We start from the raw sequence: 21,549 nt of genomic DNA on the forward strand, positions 1-21,549 counted from the left end.
AATTTAAGTATCACAAACAGCTAACACTCCATTTTAGTGCACAACACAAAACATATATTATTAAAGGAAAATACTGGACAAGTGCACACGACAGTTCATTCAAATTAACGAGCTCTGTCTTTTAGATATGGATAGGCAGATAGATTTCTTTTCAGAGTAACCAGTATATTGTCCCATTCTCTGTGTAAACAAATACAGGCAAAAGAGGAGAAATCAAAGATCTCTTACTGTATTGCGAAGAGGAAACAATGAGATTTTATCCACACTACTTTTTCTTTGCTATGCTGTACCACCAGAAACAACTACACTCCACTGCTTATTGAATCTGGGTGAATGGAGTGTAGTCACTTTAGTTACATAGACAGAAAAAAGTTTTGCTGGAAAAGAATGGAAATCAAAGAAAGCAAAAAACAAAACACACTCAGCTGAAAGAACAAAGATGCTTGAAGCAGAAAAATGTAAAAATTATTTTTTCTACAATTTTTTTGTTTTAATTGTTTTTCAACTTCTCAATCAGAATTTTTTTCTCCTTTCTCCTCTGGGAGAAGGGGAGGGAACAGAAGACTGAAATGTAAAGAGGGAACTGATCGATACTTGACAGAAAAGTCAATTTCAAGAGAGTTAATGTCTAGTTACCGAAGGAAAGGATGATTACATAGGAAAAAAAAAAAAAAGAAAAAAACCCATATATTTCAAACAGAAAATGTAACTCAGAGATGTCTATCTAAAGCAAGTTAAAAGCAATATACCAAAAAAATCAAGGGGCCGAGTAGGATTGTGAAGTAAGAAAATATTCATATTTGCATTAAACATAAAAAATAAATCCTTAGAAATTAAAGAGGAAAAAGAGGCATCTTCTTTTACCAGAAATATATTTGTAGTTTATGAATATGTGACATACAATCACTTTCAAAAGAAACAACACTTAAAATAAATGCTTCACAAAACAAAGTTCAACAACTTCATGTGTTTTCTGAAGAACAGAACATTCTGAGAAAGTAAGACTTCTCCACAAGGACTGGTATTTGACATAAAATTTCATGCCAACATGGAGGCAAACATTTTACCCTGTGTCTTTACAGTGGTGCAAGTTTGGAGAAGATGACAGTTTACAGTAAGTGCACTTCATTTTCCAACTGGAAACTCTTACTTCACCAGCTTTTCCCATTATCTGCATCTGCAGGAGGCAGAAGCTCTTGCAGCCTGTTCTCCTGCACACTCCTTGGTGACTAAGGTAACAAAGAGCAAGGGGAGAAGGCGAAGGAAGGATTAAAAGATGAGGACAATGGGGCTGGGGAGGCTGTGGGCACGAGATCTATGGTTCACCTTTGGGGGAAAGGGCTGTGCAGGAAGAGCAAGAGGCATGCTTTTGCGTGGCTCTTGCGAGTTGTAACAGACAAAATGCTTCCTCTTTCTTCATCGTTATAAGAAAATATGTGAAAATATAGCTCTAAAACTTGTTTGGGTGTCCACACTCTCTGAAGTTGAACTGGCAATGCCAATGATAATGAATAAAACACAGGAAACTAATAAAGACTGATAAAAGATGAGGAGCAGCAACACTGAAAATGAAAATCCACAAGAGATCGCTCCTGCAGCAACACCAATTGATTTCCCTAACAATGATAACTGTTAATGGAATAGAGAGCAATGTGTTGAGAAAGCAGGACTTCCAACACGAAAATTATAAATACTGAATATAAGGTAAGCCACATATTCTAACAATACTAACATCCATCTCTTGCAAGAGATCTATGAAGGAACCAAACAATAGTCAATTTTTGTTTCAATGATAGTTATTTCCAGATTGTATCTTTATAGTTTAAAATTTACTCTGATTGTAGCATTTGTCATTCCTACAGATGTTATAAAGAAAACAGCTAACATCATGATGCAGTAGGTGACTTTCCATATTCTAAAATTCAAAAGAGTTTATTTGTAAGTATCTATTTCTACCTTTGAATTTGCAGGAGTATTTTTTTCTGCTAACAACAGAAACTTTTCCTTGACCTTTTCACAGAAAAAATAAGCTAATGAGTTGTTCTAAAGCTTTTTCTTAGAAACAGCGGGAAAACGCATGCTTTTCTTGTCTTTGCTTCTCAGCTTCAAGCTTTTTTTTTTTCCTTTTACACATGAATTGTTCCAAAGCAGATTTCTAGGATGCAAACATGAAACCACCCTTCACATACATTAAAAACCTGAGGTTTTTGTAATTGCTAAAGGGTTGCATAGTTGTGGGTTTTATTAAATAAAAGCTGCATTTAAAAGTATTAAGATTATTTTGATACTGTGCTGCATGCTTACATATATTTATAGTAAAATCTAGTCCAATCCCCCTCCATGCTTAATATCATATCTCTTTGCTCATTTAGAAAGTACATGGAGGCGTTTTTAGCTCCATAAATACATCACCATTGCTGAACAACATTAAAGCATCTGTCAGGTTGTGTGCACCCATTATTGATATTTGATTAGAAGGTGTTCACCTACCTTACCTGTTCAATGGGCAACAGGATGAAAAGCTTAAAATACACAAAGGTTCTGAAAGAAAAATGAGCATGCTGGACACATTTACTATGGAGCACCTTGTAGATTTTATTTTATTCACTTCTCTGATTCATACTAGTGTAGATCAGGTGTGATTCAACTTGGAGAATTCATTGACAGTGTGGATGCTCACATGAATTAAAAAAAAAAAAAAAGTCCCATCACCTGCATATCTGTTCTTTATTTGAAGATAATCAGACAGAAAGTGGTTTTGATTCAAAGAAGGCAGCTAGAGCCCTTTGTTATTTCTGACATGTTTTCCATTGCTAGTGCTGATACAATGCATTTTCATTGGGTTAGGTGCCTCAAGGCTTTGGAATGATGTTGCAGTAAATGCTTAAATTTCCCTGTCCCTTGACTTCTTCATGTTAACTCAAACTCCATTTCCACCTTAAATAATACTGTAAAATAATTTCTAAATATCACTCATTAAAAAGTGTGCTCAGTTTAACCTTTGAAAAGTACACTAAATTCATAGTTTGAGGTGCCTTAGAGAAGGGAACAACCAAAGCTTTTTTTTCATTTTACCTTATCTTAAAAAATAATTAACTTAAAACCAGATTTTCCACATCTTTTATAACCCAGACTTATTCTCACTCTCACAGCCAAACTATAATCCTGTTAAATTATTGAAGCACTAATAGGTCCTAATAGAAAAATACACAAGATCAGTGTAACATTAATCTTGCCAAAATTAGTTACAATTCAGAACAATTTCCTTGCACATATCTTACTCATGCCATTAGCAACACTGATGGTACAGCAAGGCTTCATATACACATTTTTAAAGTATATTAAAGCCCAAGAATGAAACCCTGGTGCTCCATTTACAATGTAAGGGAAAAATAAAATAAAATAACAAAATTGGCTTACTTCCAGTATGATCAGCACGTAGACACCTACTAAGATGATGGATGCAATTGTTACTTGTGCCTCTATATTTGCATGAAGGTATTGATGCTTCATGGAGAGAGGAACACTTCCAGGCTCCTGCAGGAAAGCTTGAACATTTATGAAGATGGTACCTCTGGCAAAAGGAAAAGAAGGTTTGTTTAGTTCTAGAATGAAATACCATTAGTCTTATTTATGCATTAATTCTATATTGAGTACCTATAAATATTTGTATATGTGTTATATCTTTACGATTGCAAGCAACTTTTCAAACATCTTCACTCTATCTCTCTAAATAGAATTGTTTGGAAAGTAATTCAAGTACAAACTAGCCTTGTACAATCCATTTAAAAAGCCACAAGACATCATCCTTTCCTGCCCCTCTGAAACAGGCAGTGATAGATTATTTTTAAAACATTATATATTCCTTTATAATCAAGTCTATGTAAACAGCTACTTCAATGGATCATTTCTCCGTCTCTTGGCCAACCTGTTTGGTATCTGAAAGGTTCTAGTTGTGATGATTTGATGATTTCTTCTTGAACTTAAGGGCAGAGACCAGTTATATACCACCTGCAAAAGAGTTACATTTGGCAGCATTAGTAAAAGTCAGTGAAAGAGATATGTCTCTGACCTAAGGTTTTATCCTCTTTGTTCTCTCTCCTGTCCATTTAAGAGAATTTTTTGTGGACAGGGCATAATATACACCAGCCTAAACTAATTCTATCTGATTAGTATATTAAAGGCGCTTAGGCTGGAGCAAACATCCTTATTCCCTCATTCAACCAGTGAAGGGAGAGACACGTTCAAGAGGTGTTCCAGAGAGGGGATGCCAAATCACACTTTGCATTGGCTACATGGAGCAATCTAGGGCAGCTAGGCTCAGGGTCAACAATATCGTTCACTCCCAAAGACTGCCTGGGAAGAAAACTAACACACATGAGGTACAGATAATGAAAGGCCCAGGAGCAATGTCATACACCCAGACATTATGAGGAGGACATAGTAGAATTTCAGTAAACAAAATTCCTGTTTGCTGATCTTCTATCAAAAAATAAATAAAAAAAAAATCTTCAGAAAATAAACACTTTCTGAAACTTTGCCCATTAGTACACACTGATATTCATGAAAGTTTACCAAAAATACTCTTCAAATGTAAATACAGATATTCTCTCTTTTTTTAAAGGAACTTTAAAAATACTTCAGATTTGGTTAACTGTAGCCTAAATCCTAAGCCTGTCATGACCCTATACGCTACAAAGTGCGGAAAAAAAACCAGCTTAATCAGCCAGCTTGGAACATCTGACACAAATAAATGCCTGGGGAGCACGCAGGCAGAGAAGTTTATTTTGGTTACCCACTCCTTTGGTCATGTCAGGACCACCATTGGCATGCCAGCCTGAAGGCTGCTTGGGGATCACTGTCAGCAGCACAGGTTGCAGCAGCCTAATCATAACAGGTATTTTAGGGTATTTTAGGAGAGTAATTGCCATTATGGTGCTGTTTGCCATGTTGAGGTCGTGGGACTAATCTTTCGATGTAGACTGTGAGATCAGGTGTAAGTGAAAATGCTGATGGCATTGTTCAGCTGTGCTCTCACTGATAGAAGCAGGCCATCCTGTCACTTACACAGAATGAGAGACAGTCGTTTGTATGTCAATGCTATTTATTAAATTATGAAGCTTATTTTTATTTTTCAGTGATATACAATGACAGGCTACAAAAGTTCCTCCTTCACCGAGTTCTCTGGAAGAGGGCAGCAGGAACTTGTTGCCAACAACATAAAAAATGAGAAAACCTTAAGAGAAATAAAGCCAATAAATGTGACACTTATTTGAGAAACTAATTTGCAACAAAATGTGAAAATGTATTTCAGTGAGTGCAAAAAGACACTTTGCATTTGTTTCTTCCTTCTAAGACAACTTTTGAAATGTTGCCAATTTTAAACACAAGAGCTTCCATGCTAAGTGTCAGTCAAGGGGCATAAGTTTTACAAAATTTTAATATAGGAAGCTAAACTAAGTCTTATAAAGACAAAAGAAAATGTAATTTCATTCTTATTAGAATAAGTTTTCTAGTGCTGACATTGACACACTTCACAGCCAGGAAAAGTACAACCACTTAATCCACACAATGGTGATGAAATATAAGTGATAAAACACATCTCAGAAGAATGCAAGAAAATTTAAAGACCATCACCTGTTGCTGGCGTCTCCTCCTTGATCCAGCATCTTCAGTCTGACTGATTTGTACTACAATGTATTCTTCCCTTTGCTGATCAACTACATCTGCCACAAATGGGCCTCCCATGTCTAACTTCAAGAGAGAAGAATCACGAAAATCGGTCAGATTCATAGCTGTTAATAAAATTGTTAAGGTGTAAATTTCCAGCAAAAACTAGTATAGACTGTACAAATTCCAGAAAAAACTACAAGTTAGTCACCTTCTATTGAAAACACATTCTTCAGCTAAAATGCTTACAAAACTATGAAAAGAACAAAATAGGCGTCCACTTCCTCACCAGGTAGCATTGGTTTGGCTACGTTTCCTAAGGAAACAGACATTACGGGTTCAGAACAAATACATCTGTCCTTTCCTAGTGACTTTGAGATCAACAGTGCTTTCAGCTGACACTGTAAAGGTACCAAAGCTCCGAAATAGCATATGGAAATACACAGAGAAACAGAGAAGTAAAGCTCTTTTAACAGCTTGTGCTAGATGAAAGGCTGCATCATCAGCTCAGCAATTTAAACATCACAGAATTTATACTGGGGAGAACACTGTGGAAGCTCCAGCCACAAGGAAAACTAAACCAGAATCAATGTCCTATTGATGCCAGCAGATCTGCTTGTTGGTCAAAATTGCACTCACAATTTTTCAAACATCTCAAATACAAATTTTCAAGCTTCTCTTGGTTGGAGTACTCACAAACTCTTTCTCCTCCAGCTCCCTCATCCACTTTCTCTTTCTTCCTCTCTTGGATATCTAGCATGAGGTGAATCTAGCATGAGGTGAGCATTTAGGAACTACATTCCTAGTCTAAAATAATTGAGAAATCAGTTAACCATAATCCACAAATCCATTGGAAGTCTGGCTCTACTAGTCCCAATACATCTAGGACTATTTAAACTCACTATTGTGATAGTCCGCTTCTGGCATGGTTGAGAAAGAATCATCCCTGTGGGTTTGGGGAAACCCTGAGCTTTTAAACCATTCAGAGTCCATTTGTTACTATAATAGAGCAATATTGTAGCTGTTTTGCTCCTATCTGTGACAAGATAGAAAGATAAGGTGTCACCAACAACAACAAAAAAATCCTGACAAAGGAAAAGAAGTCTTGATTTTACACATACACCTTCTGTTGAAATTATGCAACTTAATCACCTGCTTGAGTATCTTAACAGTTTTAACATCTAACATTCAACTGAGCATACCATAAAAAGTGAATCTGTTGCCAAAAAAAAGTATGGAACACTGAGATTTTAACAGAAGAAAAAATGCAGTATAGCTAGAGAGAACTCAGAGCAGTGCTGTGCCCTGCTTCCCAGGGAGCCCAAACGAGGCCATGGTAGACCAGTCTGTACTGGGGAAAGCTTTGTAACATTATGCAGGGATCCTTCATCTTCAGAAGAGTTGTTGCACCTGTCCACGTTCTCAGCAGAAGAACTGGATCTAGAAAAGAGACATCTTTCACACTAACCCAAAATGACCCCAGCAGATCTAGTGGCAGATGAATAGCCCAAGTGTTGCAAAGTAATATAAATGCCACCCTGCTCACCACAGTGAGCAGAGCAATCACCACCAGTGTCACCCACATGCTGTTCATTAAGAACGACCCTCCCACACATCTATTGCTTAAAGGAATCACACAGGAAAGGATAAAAAAATAACCTCAAATGAAACAAATCAGGAGACCAAATCCAGTCAGAAGAATTTACACACACAGCCTTTAGAGAGCATAAATACAAATTACAACAGTTCTCCTTTGGTTCTGAAGATTTTAAGTGTGATTTGGCAACACAGTTTTTCTGTGTCCTAATTAATACATAATATTGTCTCAACTGGAACTATAGGTATGACTTTAACCAGAGACATTAATTATACCTTCTGAAAGGCCTGCTGACCTGAAGTCATTAACCCAATGATTTGGGACACCTCTTGACAGTCTGCCTTTTATTATGAGTGTAGCCAGTAATTTATGTCTTGAAAAGCTTCAGGTGCATATAATTATGGCCGCTTCCTTTTAAGCAATACTTTTAAAATAAATCCTGTAATTACCTAGATGACACATTCAGGAGCTATTATAAAGGATGGTTAAATTAAAAGAGGGGAGGAATTAAACTTTATATTCAAGAAGAATGGTTCCTTCCTTCTTTTCCTATAAAGATACAGATACTTAAGAATTTTTTCCATTCCTTCATGTGCATTTATAAAACCACCAGAAGAGCGTTAGCAAAACAGGTTCTCCTTTGATGGCAATTGGAACTGAACATCATTTACCAGTCTGCACTGAGGCCCTGAAATCCCACCAGAGTTATCTTTCTCCAAACAATATTTAGAGACTCTCACATAATTCCATGTTAGACTTCAGCAGATCACAGGCTTTATGAAAGGTGAAATCAAAATAAACCAGGAGAAAACTTCAGCCACGCTTATATGAATCAAAATGTGACTTTTTTTTTATCAGCCTGCTCTTCAGATGATTTTCATTCTGCCTTATCTTGGTTTTATATTTCCCTTGAATTGACAGAATGGAATTCCCTCTATATTTCAATCATTCAGATGTGACTAACTTTTGGGAAAACTATCTTTTTACTTTTAAAATCCCCTTTTATTCTGCAACTTGACCATGCTGGGACTTTTTTCTTTTCTAAACCTTTTTTTGTAATGTGGCAAAAAATCTCCCTGACAATATTTACAGCCAGAGCTGTTATTCTTTATTTCACTTCAGCTAAGCTGCCTCATTTTTATGTGGTTCCGTTCTTGAAATTCTATTACTGCTGTGAATTATCCTGTCAAGTGAAAAGGAGGTACTTTTGAGATGGAATTCATTGCTTCATTTTAGACCACCACACGAAGATGAGGGGAATCGCTCATGAGAAGATTCAGTTCTCTCTATTAACTATAAAATGAGCCTAGGATGAGTAACTCAGGTGTAGCTGAGATGAGTCTCTCCTGAAATACTGAGTCCCTGCTCTACCCTCCATCATGCCATTAATTCAGCAGGTACAGAGACAGCTGAAAAGCCATGATTGACAGAGATTCTCTGTTATATTTGCAAGCAGATGGCTGACTTTAGGCATTATTTAACATCTACTTGGATCACTTTTTTTGTTTACTCTAAAGAATACTATGTCTATTGATCATTTTTCACCAAGTTTCCGAGGTGCTCATGTACTACTGATACTGATTTATGACAAGGTCACTCATGTTAGTTTCTCTAGGATATCACTATTTTAAAGAAGGCATTTTTCCTGGGTCTTAGGATCTATTTCTACATGTTGTTCTTAACTGGGGTTATTTCTTCATCACTCTTCAGTTTTCTCTTTTGATGTCCTATCCCTGTTTATAGCTTCTGAGGTTGTTTTTACATCATCCCTTCACAATATACCAAGCTGAACCACATGCTTTTCTATACCTATTGGTTTCCCCATCTGAAGACTGCTCCATAACCTTTTTTTTTCCTTTTTCCGAGTGCCAGAAATGTGGTTCCATTTTTATCTGCATTCAATCCATACTTTCCTTCTGTGGTCCACAATTTCTAGAAGTTTTGTGAATCCGTAATAAACCCTCTTTTCTGCAGCATTTTCTCAATGATGCCTTGAGATTCTGCTTCTTTGCTGGCCTCTGCATGTGGTCCTGGTCTTCATCCATCTACTTAGCATCTTGAACATCGCCCGCAGGCCAAAATGCTTAGTACGTTTCCAAGACATCAACAAACATAAATGACTTTTAAATGTGTTCTGAAAGGAAAAATGACAGAGGAGTGTCTGACAGTAGAGATCTAGAGTTGCAAAATGAAAAATAAAAAAAATTCAACGGGGAAAAAGAACTAAAGAGATTAGAGAAGTTGTTTCATCCATTAAGTTAATTAATGCTCCCTGGGAGTTGAACCCATTTTTAGGACGTCTATGGAAGCTGGAAAGTCTGCTAAAAGCTGACTATATTCTTTGCCTTACAGTCTTTCTTTCTATATATACATCTGGTTCAGGGAGTGGGAAAGGTGATTTTCAGTGTCACTAATGCTCATGGCATGCTTACAAGTTTTCCTAGAGACCTCTTCTTGCTCCATGATTAAAACAGTTGCACCAATCATTCAAACTCATGCAACTTCAGCAAGGAATTTGATAATAAGGTCAGCACATTTACCCATCTTATGTCTGCACAGTCTAGAGCCTCCCCATCAACTTTCATATGTGGAATTGTTCTAAATAGCTCGACTGAATCCAAATGAAATGAAAAATCTAGCCAATGATGTAAGTTTCAACATATTATTGCTATTGAAATACATCTATTTTCTGAATTTGAGAACTTAATCATGGACTGGATGTGATGAAATCTCTCAGAGCTACTGAGGAGGCAGGTAAGTCAGTGAAAATGGCCACTGACTAGTCAATTCGATATCTCTGGTTTTGTTTGATTTGGACTGACTAGAGACCTGTTCAGCCATGACCTGAGATTATGTATTTTCATTAAGTTTTGTTTTTCACTTAAAGAGCAAGTGAGTAAGAAACCCTTTTCCCTGTGTGCTCTGCAAATATATGCCCTGCAAAATGTCAGCCTTTGCTCCAAAAATTTACTGAGGAGATATCAAACACTTAAACAAACTACCAGATCAGGACTGAAAGGCTTCAAAATATACTTATAAAAGTGCAAGATCCTTGTCCAGGCTCGGAAAGAATTCACAATCCACTCCCCAGTTACTATGAGGTTTCAGGTCCAAGAGAAGGAAGTTCTGAAAAAGGAAAATGAAATTGCTTCACCTAGACTGATCTAAATTTTCCTCACCTATAACAGGAACTGGAACAAGTACAGAGGTTGAGAGGGAAGATTGTCACTGAAACACTTGTCAGGGACAGAGTAAAGATGGAAATTCACAGCTCAACAAGGTAGGTGTGAGACCCATTGCACAGAAATGTGCTGGAAGAAGATTGACTTCTTCTTGTGAAAAGAAAATGTTACTACTATTGAGAAGTGTAGAAATAGCAATAATTGTATCAGGTACAGTGAAAGAAAAGAAGGCACTATATCAGGGAGACAGATACTTCTTTAAATGACAGCGTAGCTTTATTGCATAATTCCTTAATAGCATCCACAAATCCCCATTATTTTTTAATTTCATAAAGCCTAGTTCAATTCAAAAAGTTAGTGCACAGTTCTGTTCCACCTGTCTGTTTCGCTTTGGTGGAGAAAAAATTAAAATTTTGCTTAGAACAGGGCAGAAGTTATTAAAAACAAAGAAACAAATACGGAGTATATTTAACATTTCAGAAGATTCTTCACTTCTGAAAATCTATGTAAGCTGTGGAGAACAAGAATATTTCTCATTCACTCTTTGGCCAACCAGTTAATGGAGAGAAGTTACCTGAAGGTTTGAATGGCCAAACAGTTACAGAAAATAAAAATGTTCATGTCTTAGAACAGGTATATGTAACTAAACTAAGAAATGCTGGAATTTCTCCAGCCTCTACATCTCTTCTTCTGTTTTTATAATCCACTTTGCAAACACACATCATCTTATTAATTATTGATGCTCCCCACTTAGCATACAGCTTTTGAGCAAAAGATCTGAAAATGCTTCGTGCATTTACATCAACGGGGGTATTGAATCTTGCTTTCTACAGAAAAGGATCCTCCAGCCAGGCATCAGTATAAACTTACTGCTTTCTGGTATTAGAAAACTGACTGTTAGAATATGTAAGCCAATAAATCCCAAGTGTTGTCAAAAAGGAACAATATTAACACTATTTTGAAAAACTATACCAGACCCACAGAATTTGTATCTGGTGCTGACAGGGAACTCAGTATTAAAAAAAAAAAAAAAATCTTACAGACTCAAAAACTCCTATTAATTCACAGGAGGCAAGGTGTTGTTTCCAGAAACTGGAGCCAACACAACTCAGTGCTACATGGCGGGTTTGTACCCATGGGGACGGGCAAAGCAAAGGGAGATAAAAGCAGGCTAATAAAAGAGAGGACAACAGGAAGAAAAACAGCTAGAGTAAATCCAAACAAGACATAATGGTATAGAAACATAAAAAAACCAGGAACTAGAGCAAGTGGAAAAGTGATAAAGAAATGTCGTATGAAAAGCAGATCACCCCCACCCCAGATGATGCAGGCATCTCCCAGCACCGGAGACAGAAAGTCCTGCCTCTCAGCAAGCCTGAGATCTAAGGCGCATGACACAAAAAAACACAAACATCCAAGTGATGCCAGGATGACAAAGGATATGAAGTCCAAAGGGTATCACTTGATTTTGGTTTTAAAAATATTTCAAACTTTGTTTTGATTTTTCTAGTGTATGCAGACACATTGTATGCATGAGCATGCTTCTGTAACACACACATGAATGTGCATGGGCATTTCTGGGAAGAAATAGAAATGTGAGGAAAAAATTTAAAAGAAAAGAAAGTATGCAGTGGTTAGTACCCATTTAACATTTCTTAAGAGCCTTTGAGGCATGAGCAAGAAGTAGAGAGTGTTCACTTGCATTATTCGGCATCATATGAGCTAAGAGACTTATTTTCCACCCAAAGCAGAATCATATAATAACCTCTAAGGGTTTTGTGGCAAGGACTCCTGCAGCACACCTGCCAGCCTACCATGAAATCCTTGTAGACATTCAGAGAGTAGCACCTAACATCCCCTAGGAATACCACAGTCTGTCAACCAGCATAAATCAAATCTTCAACACTGCTGTGTGAATTGTTAATGTTATCCAAGCCTAGCCAAAAAGGTGAATGCTTTCTTCACTATGCAACGAAGTGGAGGACAACCATGTGAGCTTACTTCTTCACGAATTAAAACTGTCAGCAATGGTGAGATGACATTCAGAATTTCTTGTCCCTTTTCCAAAATTCATTTAGAAATGCAATCTCTCTCCTTGACCCTTCTGCTTGAATTACCACGTCACCTTGAAAATGAAGCATGGCTTTGCTGGATTGCTTGCGTGTCTTATATTTTTCCCCAGCTCAGTGACCTCAGGTAGGAACGCAGAGAAAGAATGTTCAGTTTTCAACACACATGATACACACTAAGAAGCTTCATTTCCAGGTTTGTCAATGAAAAAAGGGGAATGTGATATTCTGACCATGTGACAGCTAGTTGGCTTAAAGCATCCTGAAGTGATAAGTAAAATGTGAAATATGGGAACACTCGTTAGTACTCAAGTCCCAGTCCCACTAGCACTTCTCTGAAACAAGTAAAAGGAATAACTGGTTGCAGAGTCAATGTGTACAATGCAGCAGCTACGGTTCCAACACAAAATCTGTGGAAAGAGAGCAAATCCTCAAGTTATGCTATGATAGTTGACTAAAACTTGAACTCAAAGACTTGCTGCCGATACACTCTCCTTTGGCAGACTGGGTCATGACTGCCCTGGTGCTGTTTGAGACCACACACAAATAGGAGCTCTCAACAATGGTTTCAAGGACAAAAATATTGATGTGAACAGGATACTGATACGAGTTTACAGTTGAAATGGTCACTGGTCCTGCTAAATGTTTACTTGCTTTCCTGCAAAAAGCAATCTCAACATTTAATTATAAATGGTCCTCAAGCACTAACCTTTTCTTCCTCATTTACCCTACAAATTGTTGTGTTATATTGTGTCATTAAGGGCAACAGTAAGAATACAGATAGTAAAATCCATTTCAAATGGACTCTCCCTGATCAAAGCTATGGAACTGCCAAGTTAAACAGAAAAAAAAAAAAAAAAAAAAAAAAAAAAAAAAAAAAACAAAAAAATAAACACTTAAATCCTATTACACCTTTTCAAAACAAGACCTGCCAGGAGCTTGTGAAATATATCTATAGGTAAATCACCTTCTAACACTAGTGAAATAAGAGCCAAGCAGGTTGTGAACCAGACTGATTAAACTAGAAATGTAGTGGGAACAAGAGACATAATTTAATTACAAATTTTTTTGTTTCTTTACTAATTGAATGTGCATCCCTCAAAACTTTACACATTCAGGTCTCAATTCACCTGCAATGAATAATTTTTATTTTGGGTTATTCTGTTGCTTGTTCTTTTGACAGTTTCTTCGCAATCTGTGGACTTAAATTCGCTACTGAGTAATTTTGCATAGAAAATTTGGAAAGGAATCTGGACATCCACTTAAAAATATCTACAGATGCACAAAACCATACATACGGCTGGGCTAAGCTGTTTCTGGAAACATATCTGTGAATCATCTAATTTCCTGCTTTTGAAAGAGTTCACTGGGTAGCAACATGGTCCAAGTGTACACTACAAATATATTACAGTATACAACCCACGTGCGGTGCAGTTGCTGCAGCCAAGTGCATGTTCTAGCTATGGTCCCAGATATTTGCTGGACCTTGATCCCACTGGCACAGCAACACACTTCCACACTATTGGCTTCATGCAGAGACTGGACACAAGCACTGGAGAGACACCACAAGGTGCCCCAGACAGGTGTCATTCAGTGTGACTTGGCTAGGGAGCGTGACTGTGGCCTGCATCAAAGGACATCCCTATATGCAGCCCAGGCTCTGAGGATACCCAGTCCTCTCAGGGTATAAGACAGAAAACACCCACCCATTCAACCAGTTTATCAATGAAACTTCAGTTCTGGGTTTTTTTCAATGAAAGAAGGATACAGAAGCTTTCCAGAGGTGACACAGCCAACATCTGCCAGGGCACACCTTGATCTGGATAAATGCCAAATAAAATCTAGGGCAAGGATAAAGACCAAACACTCATTAATAACATAAAAATTAAAAAAATACATGCTAAGCCTAATCTCAAATACTTAAATAAGACTCTTTCAAACTGTACATTAAACTGTAAGATTGCTTTCAGTATTTTCAAGTGTTTCCAACACAGATGAAAAGCAGCCCTGGGATACTTGACAAGAATTACTAATACTCCTTCCATAAAATTACTGCCAAAGTCACATATTCAATGTGTTTTATCCAAGTGTCTCTTAGGACAAAGTTCTAATCTTAAGGATCTATCTGGAAAGCAACACTCATCTGAGGAAATACAGTGTGTCGTCTATTTTGTCTCTGACACAGAAGCCCCGGTAGCCAAAAAAACGGTTCTTCACAGCAGCTAAAAGCATAAACTCCAACTTTTTATGTTTGTCAAGTCTCACAGTCTAAGATGTTGCTGATTTTGAAGACTTTGGTAGCAGAGGGCAGCACGCTGGCAGCCCTCTTCACGGCCTTCTGCCTTTCACACCATGGAGTGCTGTGATTGCTGGTGCATCCTCCTCAGTACAATTTTTCCTATGAACGTTCCCCAAATGTTAGCCAGTATCTAAAGACTCATCCTAAATTCAACGAGCAACCCTTAAGGGCATACAAACTTGAGTTTAATCTGCCTTCTCAAACTCAACTGCCTACCCTGCCACATTGTCCAATGTGGTGGCCCGTGCACCAAACAGTGGTCTGATTAGGCATAAGTCCCTGCACAGTATTTTCACTTTCTGCTGTCTTTCCCCCACCCTCAATACATTTTTTTATTAGCTAAGACCAAATATCACACCTCATTTTGAACTAAGGAATTGGAGCCAAGGGGGAGGGTTGCTAATTCAGTACTTACAGAGCAGACAACTACAAAGATAAAAAGGCCTGAAACTTTTAGGAATTTTAGACAGCATCTGAAACATAAGAAACACATATTTACTATATGGCTAGTTTAAAACATTTTTTTTCTGTTCTCTTAGTACCTCTGACATATCAGAATCATCATGATGAGCACTTAGGGGTGATAATATACCACATCAGAGTACGGACTCCACTACACGGGCTCAGCAGGGGCTTGGGAAGCCTCAGTGACTATAAGGGTCTCCTGTCCCAGGCCGGCTGCCAGACAGGTTTCATTGCACAGGAAGGAGGTTTTACTCCTCAGAGTGCAGCATGAGCTCGTGCTGGGACCCAAAGCCACTTCTCTGCTGATAGTGCTGTCCCCCAATAGACCCAGAGCCCCATCAGCTCGCCCTGGTCCCTCCCAGGGAGGCAAAGGAGCATTGCCACTGCAGGGAGGTGGCACGGCTGAGCAGAAAGCACAGCTTGTCACATAGAGCGGTGGTGGCATGAACGACTCCCTCAACGGTGGACTTGTGATGTACATCCTAAGAGGTGTTGGGAAAAGACAGTTTGAAGAACAAGCATTAAGAATCTCTCAGCTTTAATAGTGTCTCTTTAAACCAAATATACTTCATGAGCATCTCTAGATAAACCAACTAGCAAAATCAGATCTTTTTTTCCATAGCACATCTGCACCCTTTGAAGAAATGCCCAGTTCTGGAGATCTGATTTGATGTCATCAAATTTTCTGAAGTGTCAGATCTTACTACTGAGTGTGTTAAGCAAGAATAACTCTAAATTAAAATGTGGATGTTGAAAATGCATGCTCTCGAGTAAGAAATCTTAAGATTTAGCACTTTTAAATTACCATCTTTTTTAATCTTCCCACAAAAGGCAGCTCTTAACTAATTATTTTCTTGCTGCCCATCAGTATGTTACACAGATATCTTAATTTACAGAACTCTTTTTGGCGATTTGCCCTTATTAAATCTTTTCATTAATTGAAGGCATTGATGTTCTTATTCCATTTTTTCAAAAGTAAACATTCAAACACTGCTTTTCTGCCAGAATGACAAATGTAAGGTTTGATTTAAGCCTCGTGACAAGCAAGGAGGAAAACATTTCAAGTTACTAGGATAATTAGTTGAGAAGGGAACAGTACAATAAATAGTTGCATTGACAGGCACTAGAGAACAAAACATTAAAGCAGAGTAGTCTGAAAAGAGTCAGAAATAATTTTTAATCACAGTGGAAATAAGTCCCTAAATCAAGTTCATTGACTGAAAACAGCATGAGTGACTGGAGACCCATTTTTTAGAAACATTATTTTCTAAAGATCTCTTCCCCTTTAGAATTCTCTAAACAGGCAGGGGAAAAAAAAACCCATCAGCTAATAAAAACATGTTGCCACAGACGAACTGATACAAAGGGGCAACAAAATCCTACGAAATACAAGTAGTAGCAACTTTACACAAACTTTGCACAGCATAAAAATCTAGAGAAGAGAGAGGAGAGGAAGGGAAGCCAGCTCGGTGGCTTCTTCCAGAAATGGCACGTAGCTCTGCTCTAGTGAAAAACAAGGCAGCAGAGAGGGGGAAGACCATAATAAAGGCTTGGAAAGAGAGGAATGACAACAAAAGCCATTATTAGCACCTCACAAGTGATAACTTCCTTTGTGTTGTGTGTTTTATGGAAAATACCTAGTGCCAGCTTAGTCATGTATCCTCTATCCTACTCATCTGTTCTCCCCATCTCTACATTACAGTTCTATTTCAGTATTTTTGAGAATTTGTTATGTCATGAATTATTACAGCCCAGTCCAAATAGGTTCTGCTTTAAAGTACTTTACATTTTCTGTTTGCAATTCCAAATTGTCATTTCTAATAAAAACACACACAATTCAAATTATTATTGAAACAAGAAACAGCAATAAGTCGATTTACGAGACATACAAGAAATCAAAAGGCATTAATTAAGCCTTTATAAATTCATAACCACTTGTCTGTAAATAAGAGAAAATCATCTGAAGGAGCTGGCAAGACATAATAAAAAGCTTTTGGAAATGGTTATTTTATTAAATGTAGAATTTAGAAGGCTCTTTTCATCCCGTCTGTTTGTTTTTTTGTATTTGTATTTTGTATGAGGGAAGCAGCGCTTTTAACAGCTTACAGTTGAGATGTGATTAGCCTTTGACTCGCCCGTGGTTTGCAATCTGTCTCATCCTACAGCACTCTTCTGGCACAGCGACGCAAGTACAAACCCTGTGCCAAATCCTGTGCTGATATATGCCTCCGGAGCAATCCTATTTGACTTCAGTTGGAAATGCACGAAGTATACATCTATGAAGGATTTCACCCCCTGTTCTAAACCAAATGATTTTTAGTCTGATCTGCATGTGGTGTCGGGCAGTTTAGCTCCATTTATTATCAGTGGAGTTATGCTGATTTATGACAGCCAAGGAGCTGGCCCTACATGTACAACCCGCACTATAGCAATGAAAATATTTCATGAGAAGTTCTGCCAGAGAAATGCGCTGCTCCCCAGATTATAAACCTACGCTGTACTGGAAACAATGGATTCTACACTCCTGCTCGATGCCTTTGTTCCTTCAAATACCAGAGAAATCTGCCACAAGCATGAAGTAAGATGCCTGCCAAACTTCTTCACATCTGCTCATACTGCACTAATTGCGGCCATTGAAATTCTCTTGCTCTGTTCTTCAGCAGTGCAGGAGAGTGGCACTCCACACAATAGCATATGTACGATGAAAGGAGGAAAACAATTGCAAAGTGATGAGCTAAGACAATGTACACTTTGGGAGAAGATGCACGGAAATCTCATTGGAAAGGCCTCGCAGATAAACATGGAGAAGTGAACATGCAGTGCTGGTCTCCATGCAAATCTGCAGAGCAGAGGCCAAACCGAACTAGTAAAAAGTGCTGAAATTCTGTAAAGGGCAGAAAGAACTAGTATCCAAGATCAAGGGGTTTGCTAGTCAAATCCCAGGCAAAAAATATCCTGAGAAAATTTGAACTTAAACTCTTGTCACACTGGTATCTTTTAATATATTAACAGATTCCATTTCCTCCATGCCTAAAAGATGTAAAAGACTACTTCGAGGTAAAGAGTGAAATATATTAATGCACTTAAACACAGAAAAAAAGCTCTGTTAGATTTTGCAATGTGTATATGTGAAAAGCTATAATGACTACAGAAACACTGTGTTAGACACATATTTTAATTAAAGTGAAGTATTCCATAAAAGCAACAAATCACTGAAGAGTAAAGATGTGGAATCAACCAAGGGACTTCTAAAACACAGTTCAAATAAATGTTAAAAGCAATACAGAAGGTATTTATTAGCAAATTTAGAATAGGTGCTATGATTGATGCTTGTAAGAACAAGGGGCTATTGATCATTAGGTAGAGGCTGTAATCAATTTCATCAGGGTTTATTTATAAACTATGAATGGCAAGATACAGCCTAAATACGGAGTTATTTTGTTCATTTGGAGAAAATAAATCATTTTCTAGACATCCATACTTAAAAATTAATCCCTGCAGAAATAAGAAAAAAAAAAAGAAAAAACAAATGAATATTTGAATTCAGACCTCATCTTTGACAAATTGAACTTGACATGAAGGTTGTCCAAGATTTCATTTTTCTCAGAAGAAGCAGATCTGGACAAGCTTGTCATTTCACTCCCCAGTTGAAACCTTTGCTCAAATTCTGCAGAACTGTTGTCCCATGAATCATCATCTGTGGTAAAATCTGGATTATGAAGAGCCATGCACTGCAACCTGTCACACATTTGCCGTAGACATAATAAAACAAAATAGTGGTTTATTTCAACAGATGGTAGATGCAACTGACCTTGCATATCCTTAGGTTTACTGTGAGAGAGTTTAATGCAAAAATTAATAGAAAGAGATTTATTCAGCACAGACTGAACTCCCCTTGGTGACACAGCTGGGTAGACTGAGAAGTAAAAAGAAAGACCCCGTGACGCTTAGGTGCACCTGGGAGAACCAGCTCTCTGATGCACCAGGCAGACGTACCTCCAGATTTTGTGTGTAAATCCCTATAAGGACCCTGCCTATACCTCTGCTGTGACTTCCAGTGCACCTGATGTAACACCACATGGAGCAAGTGAGAGCACACGACCTCCAGTTGCCTATTCTTAGGGCTTTCTTAATCACCCTGACCTCAGACCTTACATCCTTCCCTTCCCCATTTACAGCCCCTTCTTTCCACTCAAGGTCCTCCAAAGTAATTCTCCACTCACAAACCCTGCCATTCACTTTATTTCCCAGCTGGTTTGGTGTCAGGATATAAGAAAGAACCATACACAATTAAATAGAAGAGAGCTTAGAAAAAAATTTCAAGTAAAATGAAAGTAACTCACCCATTTTCCTCTGAGGAAACCTTCAGTAGTGGTGTCTTCTCTGTAAATCCAGTGGTTTTTGACCTTGAGCCAAATAATTTGGAAAAATTGAAGTGATATCTTTGGAGAGAAAAAAAAAAAAAAAGACAGTAAGTCTGCGGTACAATGATTCACCATAGTTCTACAGAATAATATCCTGCTACAATATTCTGCATCTAACTAGTTAAATATGTTTTAAGAATGGTGTTCACATAAACTAAGGTTTTCATTAAGTTTGAACTAGTCATGGTAGTTGCTTCCTTATAGTCATGGGGGACTCTAGTGAATAAAATAAGGCAAATTTTTCTTTTCCTAAAAGCAGCATCTAAAATAGTCAATTAAATTCCCTCTGAATGCCAGAAGAGCAACAGTCACCTAACTTACACTCACATGCTTATATTTTAGACACCTAAATTTACAGTGGAACAACTGCACTGTAGCATTAGTGAGGCAAAATTCTAAAGGTAAATAATTACACATATTCATATAAGTCCACATTAATATACTTCATAAACCATAAAATAATATGATAATTTCTGTCCCATAAATGTCATCTGAGGCACGGATCACCAGAAATCTACTAATCCCTACAGTAACCTCAGCACCCTTCATATTAGGGAAGAAAGCTTTATTTGAAGTACAAGTACTTCATTACTGCAGCAAAATCCCTTCCAAACAGTTTCTGTCAAGTCTTGGTCCTGGTGCTGCAGATAATTAACAGAGAGTAAGCCACCTCTTGCCATACTGCAGCTTAGCATTGTTAAGAAGCCTTTTTCTAAAATGTGAATCCTAAAGCTTAAGAAACAGCACAATCACAGGGGTCTAGCTTTGGGGCAGGCTTCTGGGAGAAATCAATAATTGAGCCATTTTAAAGCACTCTCCGAGACCTGGCTCTTCCAGAGATATTTCCCATCAAAACCACCATTATTCAGACATGCTCGGTTTTATTCCATTCAAAACTGCAGCCATCCACCACCAGAAAGTCCCGAAGAAATCTGCTAGACATACAGTCAATATACAGATCTCATTGCTCCCAGGGACACTTAGAGGAAACCTAAAATGTCTTTTGCTATTGCCTTACTGTAAGGGGAACGAAATTATAAAAACATAGACAACTAAATAAATATACAAAGGTGACTGGTAATTCAATCTTCTAAATATAAGGCTAGTCCAAAAAGAAAGATCTCTGTATTTAACTTCATAACACAATGGAAGACAGTGGAATTTCTCACAATTTGTAAAGGTATGCATGAACTCAGACCTTGCAAAATTAAAACCTCCCATTAATGCTTCAGCTTGCTTGTTTAATAGTGTTATCGTTCAGAAGCCAATCTAGGTGTGCAGCAACTGTATATGGTTATTTCAGCCTTGAGTGGCCACAACGCTCATTCAAACTCTGCTGTAAGCACCATACTTGCAGTCTCAACAGAAAAGAATGAATGAGTTAGAGAAACTGAATTATCCAGTACCTCGGGTCAAATGTTGGGCAGATTACAATTCAGGTGCTACACTGCAATGACAGTTCAGCTGTGAAGAGCATAATCTGCAGCTATTGAAGGGCTTCCTTTTTAAAATAGGAGAATATCATTTACACAACAAGTTTAAGTGGAGAAATTCCAGTAATTTGAAGCAAGTGCTATTCTAATCTCATCATAGCCTTAGATTTAAAAGATTACCTAGAGCTTTTAGAAAATGGATTCCATAAGGATAGTAAAATCACTATCAGGACTTTAAATGTGTGCTCACTGAGTGCTACTGATATGCTCCTGCCTAATCCTGGCATCCCACTACATTCGAAGATTGCATCCAAAGGTGACAATTTTAATAAAAATTCTGATGGTGGATCTTGAACTTGTGCATTCAGAAATTTAGCACATGCAAAGACTGATTAGTTGTTTCTGCTGTT

The 21,549-nt window shown here is 37.7% G+C and overlaps 1 protein-coding gene across 1 annotated transcript in view; it reads right to left on the minus strand.

Annotated features, from left to right (window-relative positions):
• Window positions 1–19,723, minus strand: part of OCA2 (oculocutaneous albinism II) — a gene marked incomplete at its 3' end in the record, with an annotated part of 48,308 nt that extends 28,585 nt beyond the window's left edge. The window contains exons 1-7 of the mRNA XM_010077695.1: window positions 19,626–19,723; window positions 18,832–19,020; window positions 15,233–15,290; window positions 14,287–14,359; window positions 5,638–5,795; window positions 3,929–4,011; window positions 3,421–3,574 (exon numbers count right to left, since the gene is read on the minus strand). Coding sequence (XP_010075997.1) covers window positions 3,421–3,574; window positions 3,929–4,011; window positions 5,638–5,795; window positions 14,287–14,359; window positions 15,233–15,290; window positions 18,832–19,010 — 705 coding nt within the window. The remainder of the gene's footprint in view (window positions 1–3,420; window positions 3,575–3,928; window positions 4,012–5,637; window positions 5,796–14,286; window positions 14,360–15,232; window positions 15,291–18,831; window positions 19,021–19,625) is intronic.
• Window positions 19,724–21,549: the final 1,826 nt, after the last annotated feature.

Source organism: Pterocles gutturalis, unplaced genomic scaffold (genome assembly GCF_000699245.1).
Source record: "Pterocles gutturalis isolate BGI_N339 unplaced genomic scaffold, ASM69924v1 scaffold6948, whole genome shotgun sequence".
Lineage (NCBI taxonomy): Eukaryota > Metazoa > Chordata > Aves > Pterocliformes > Pteroclidae > Pterocles > Pterocles gutturalis.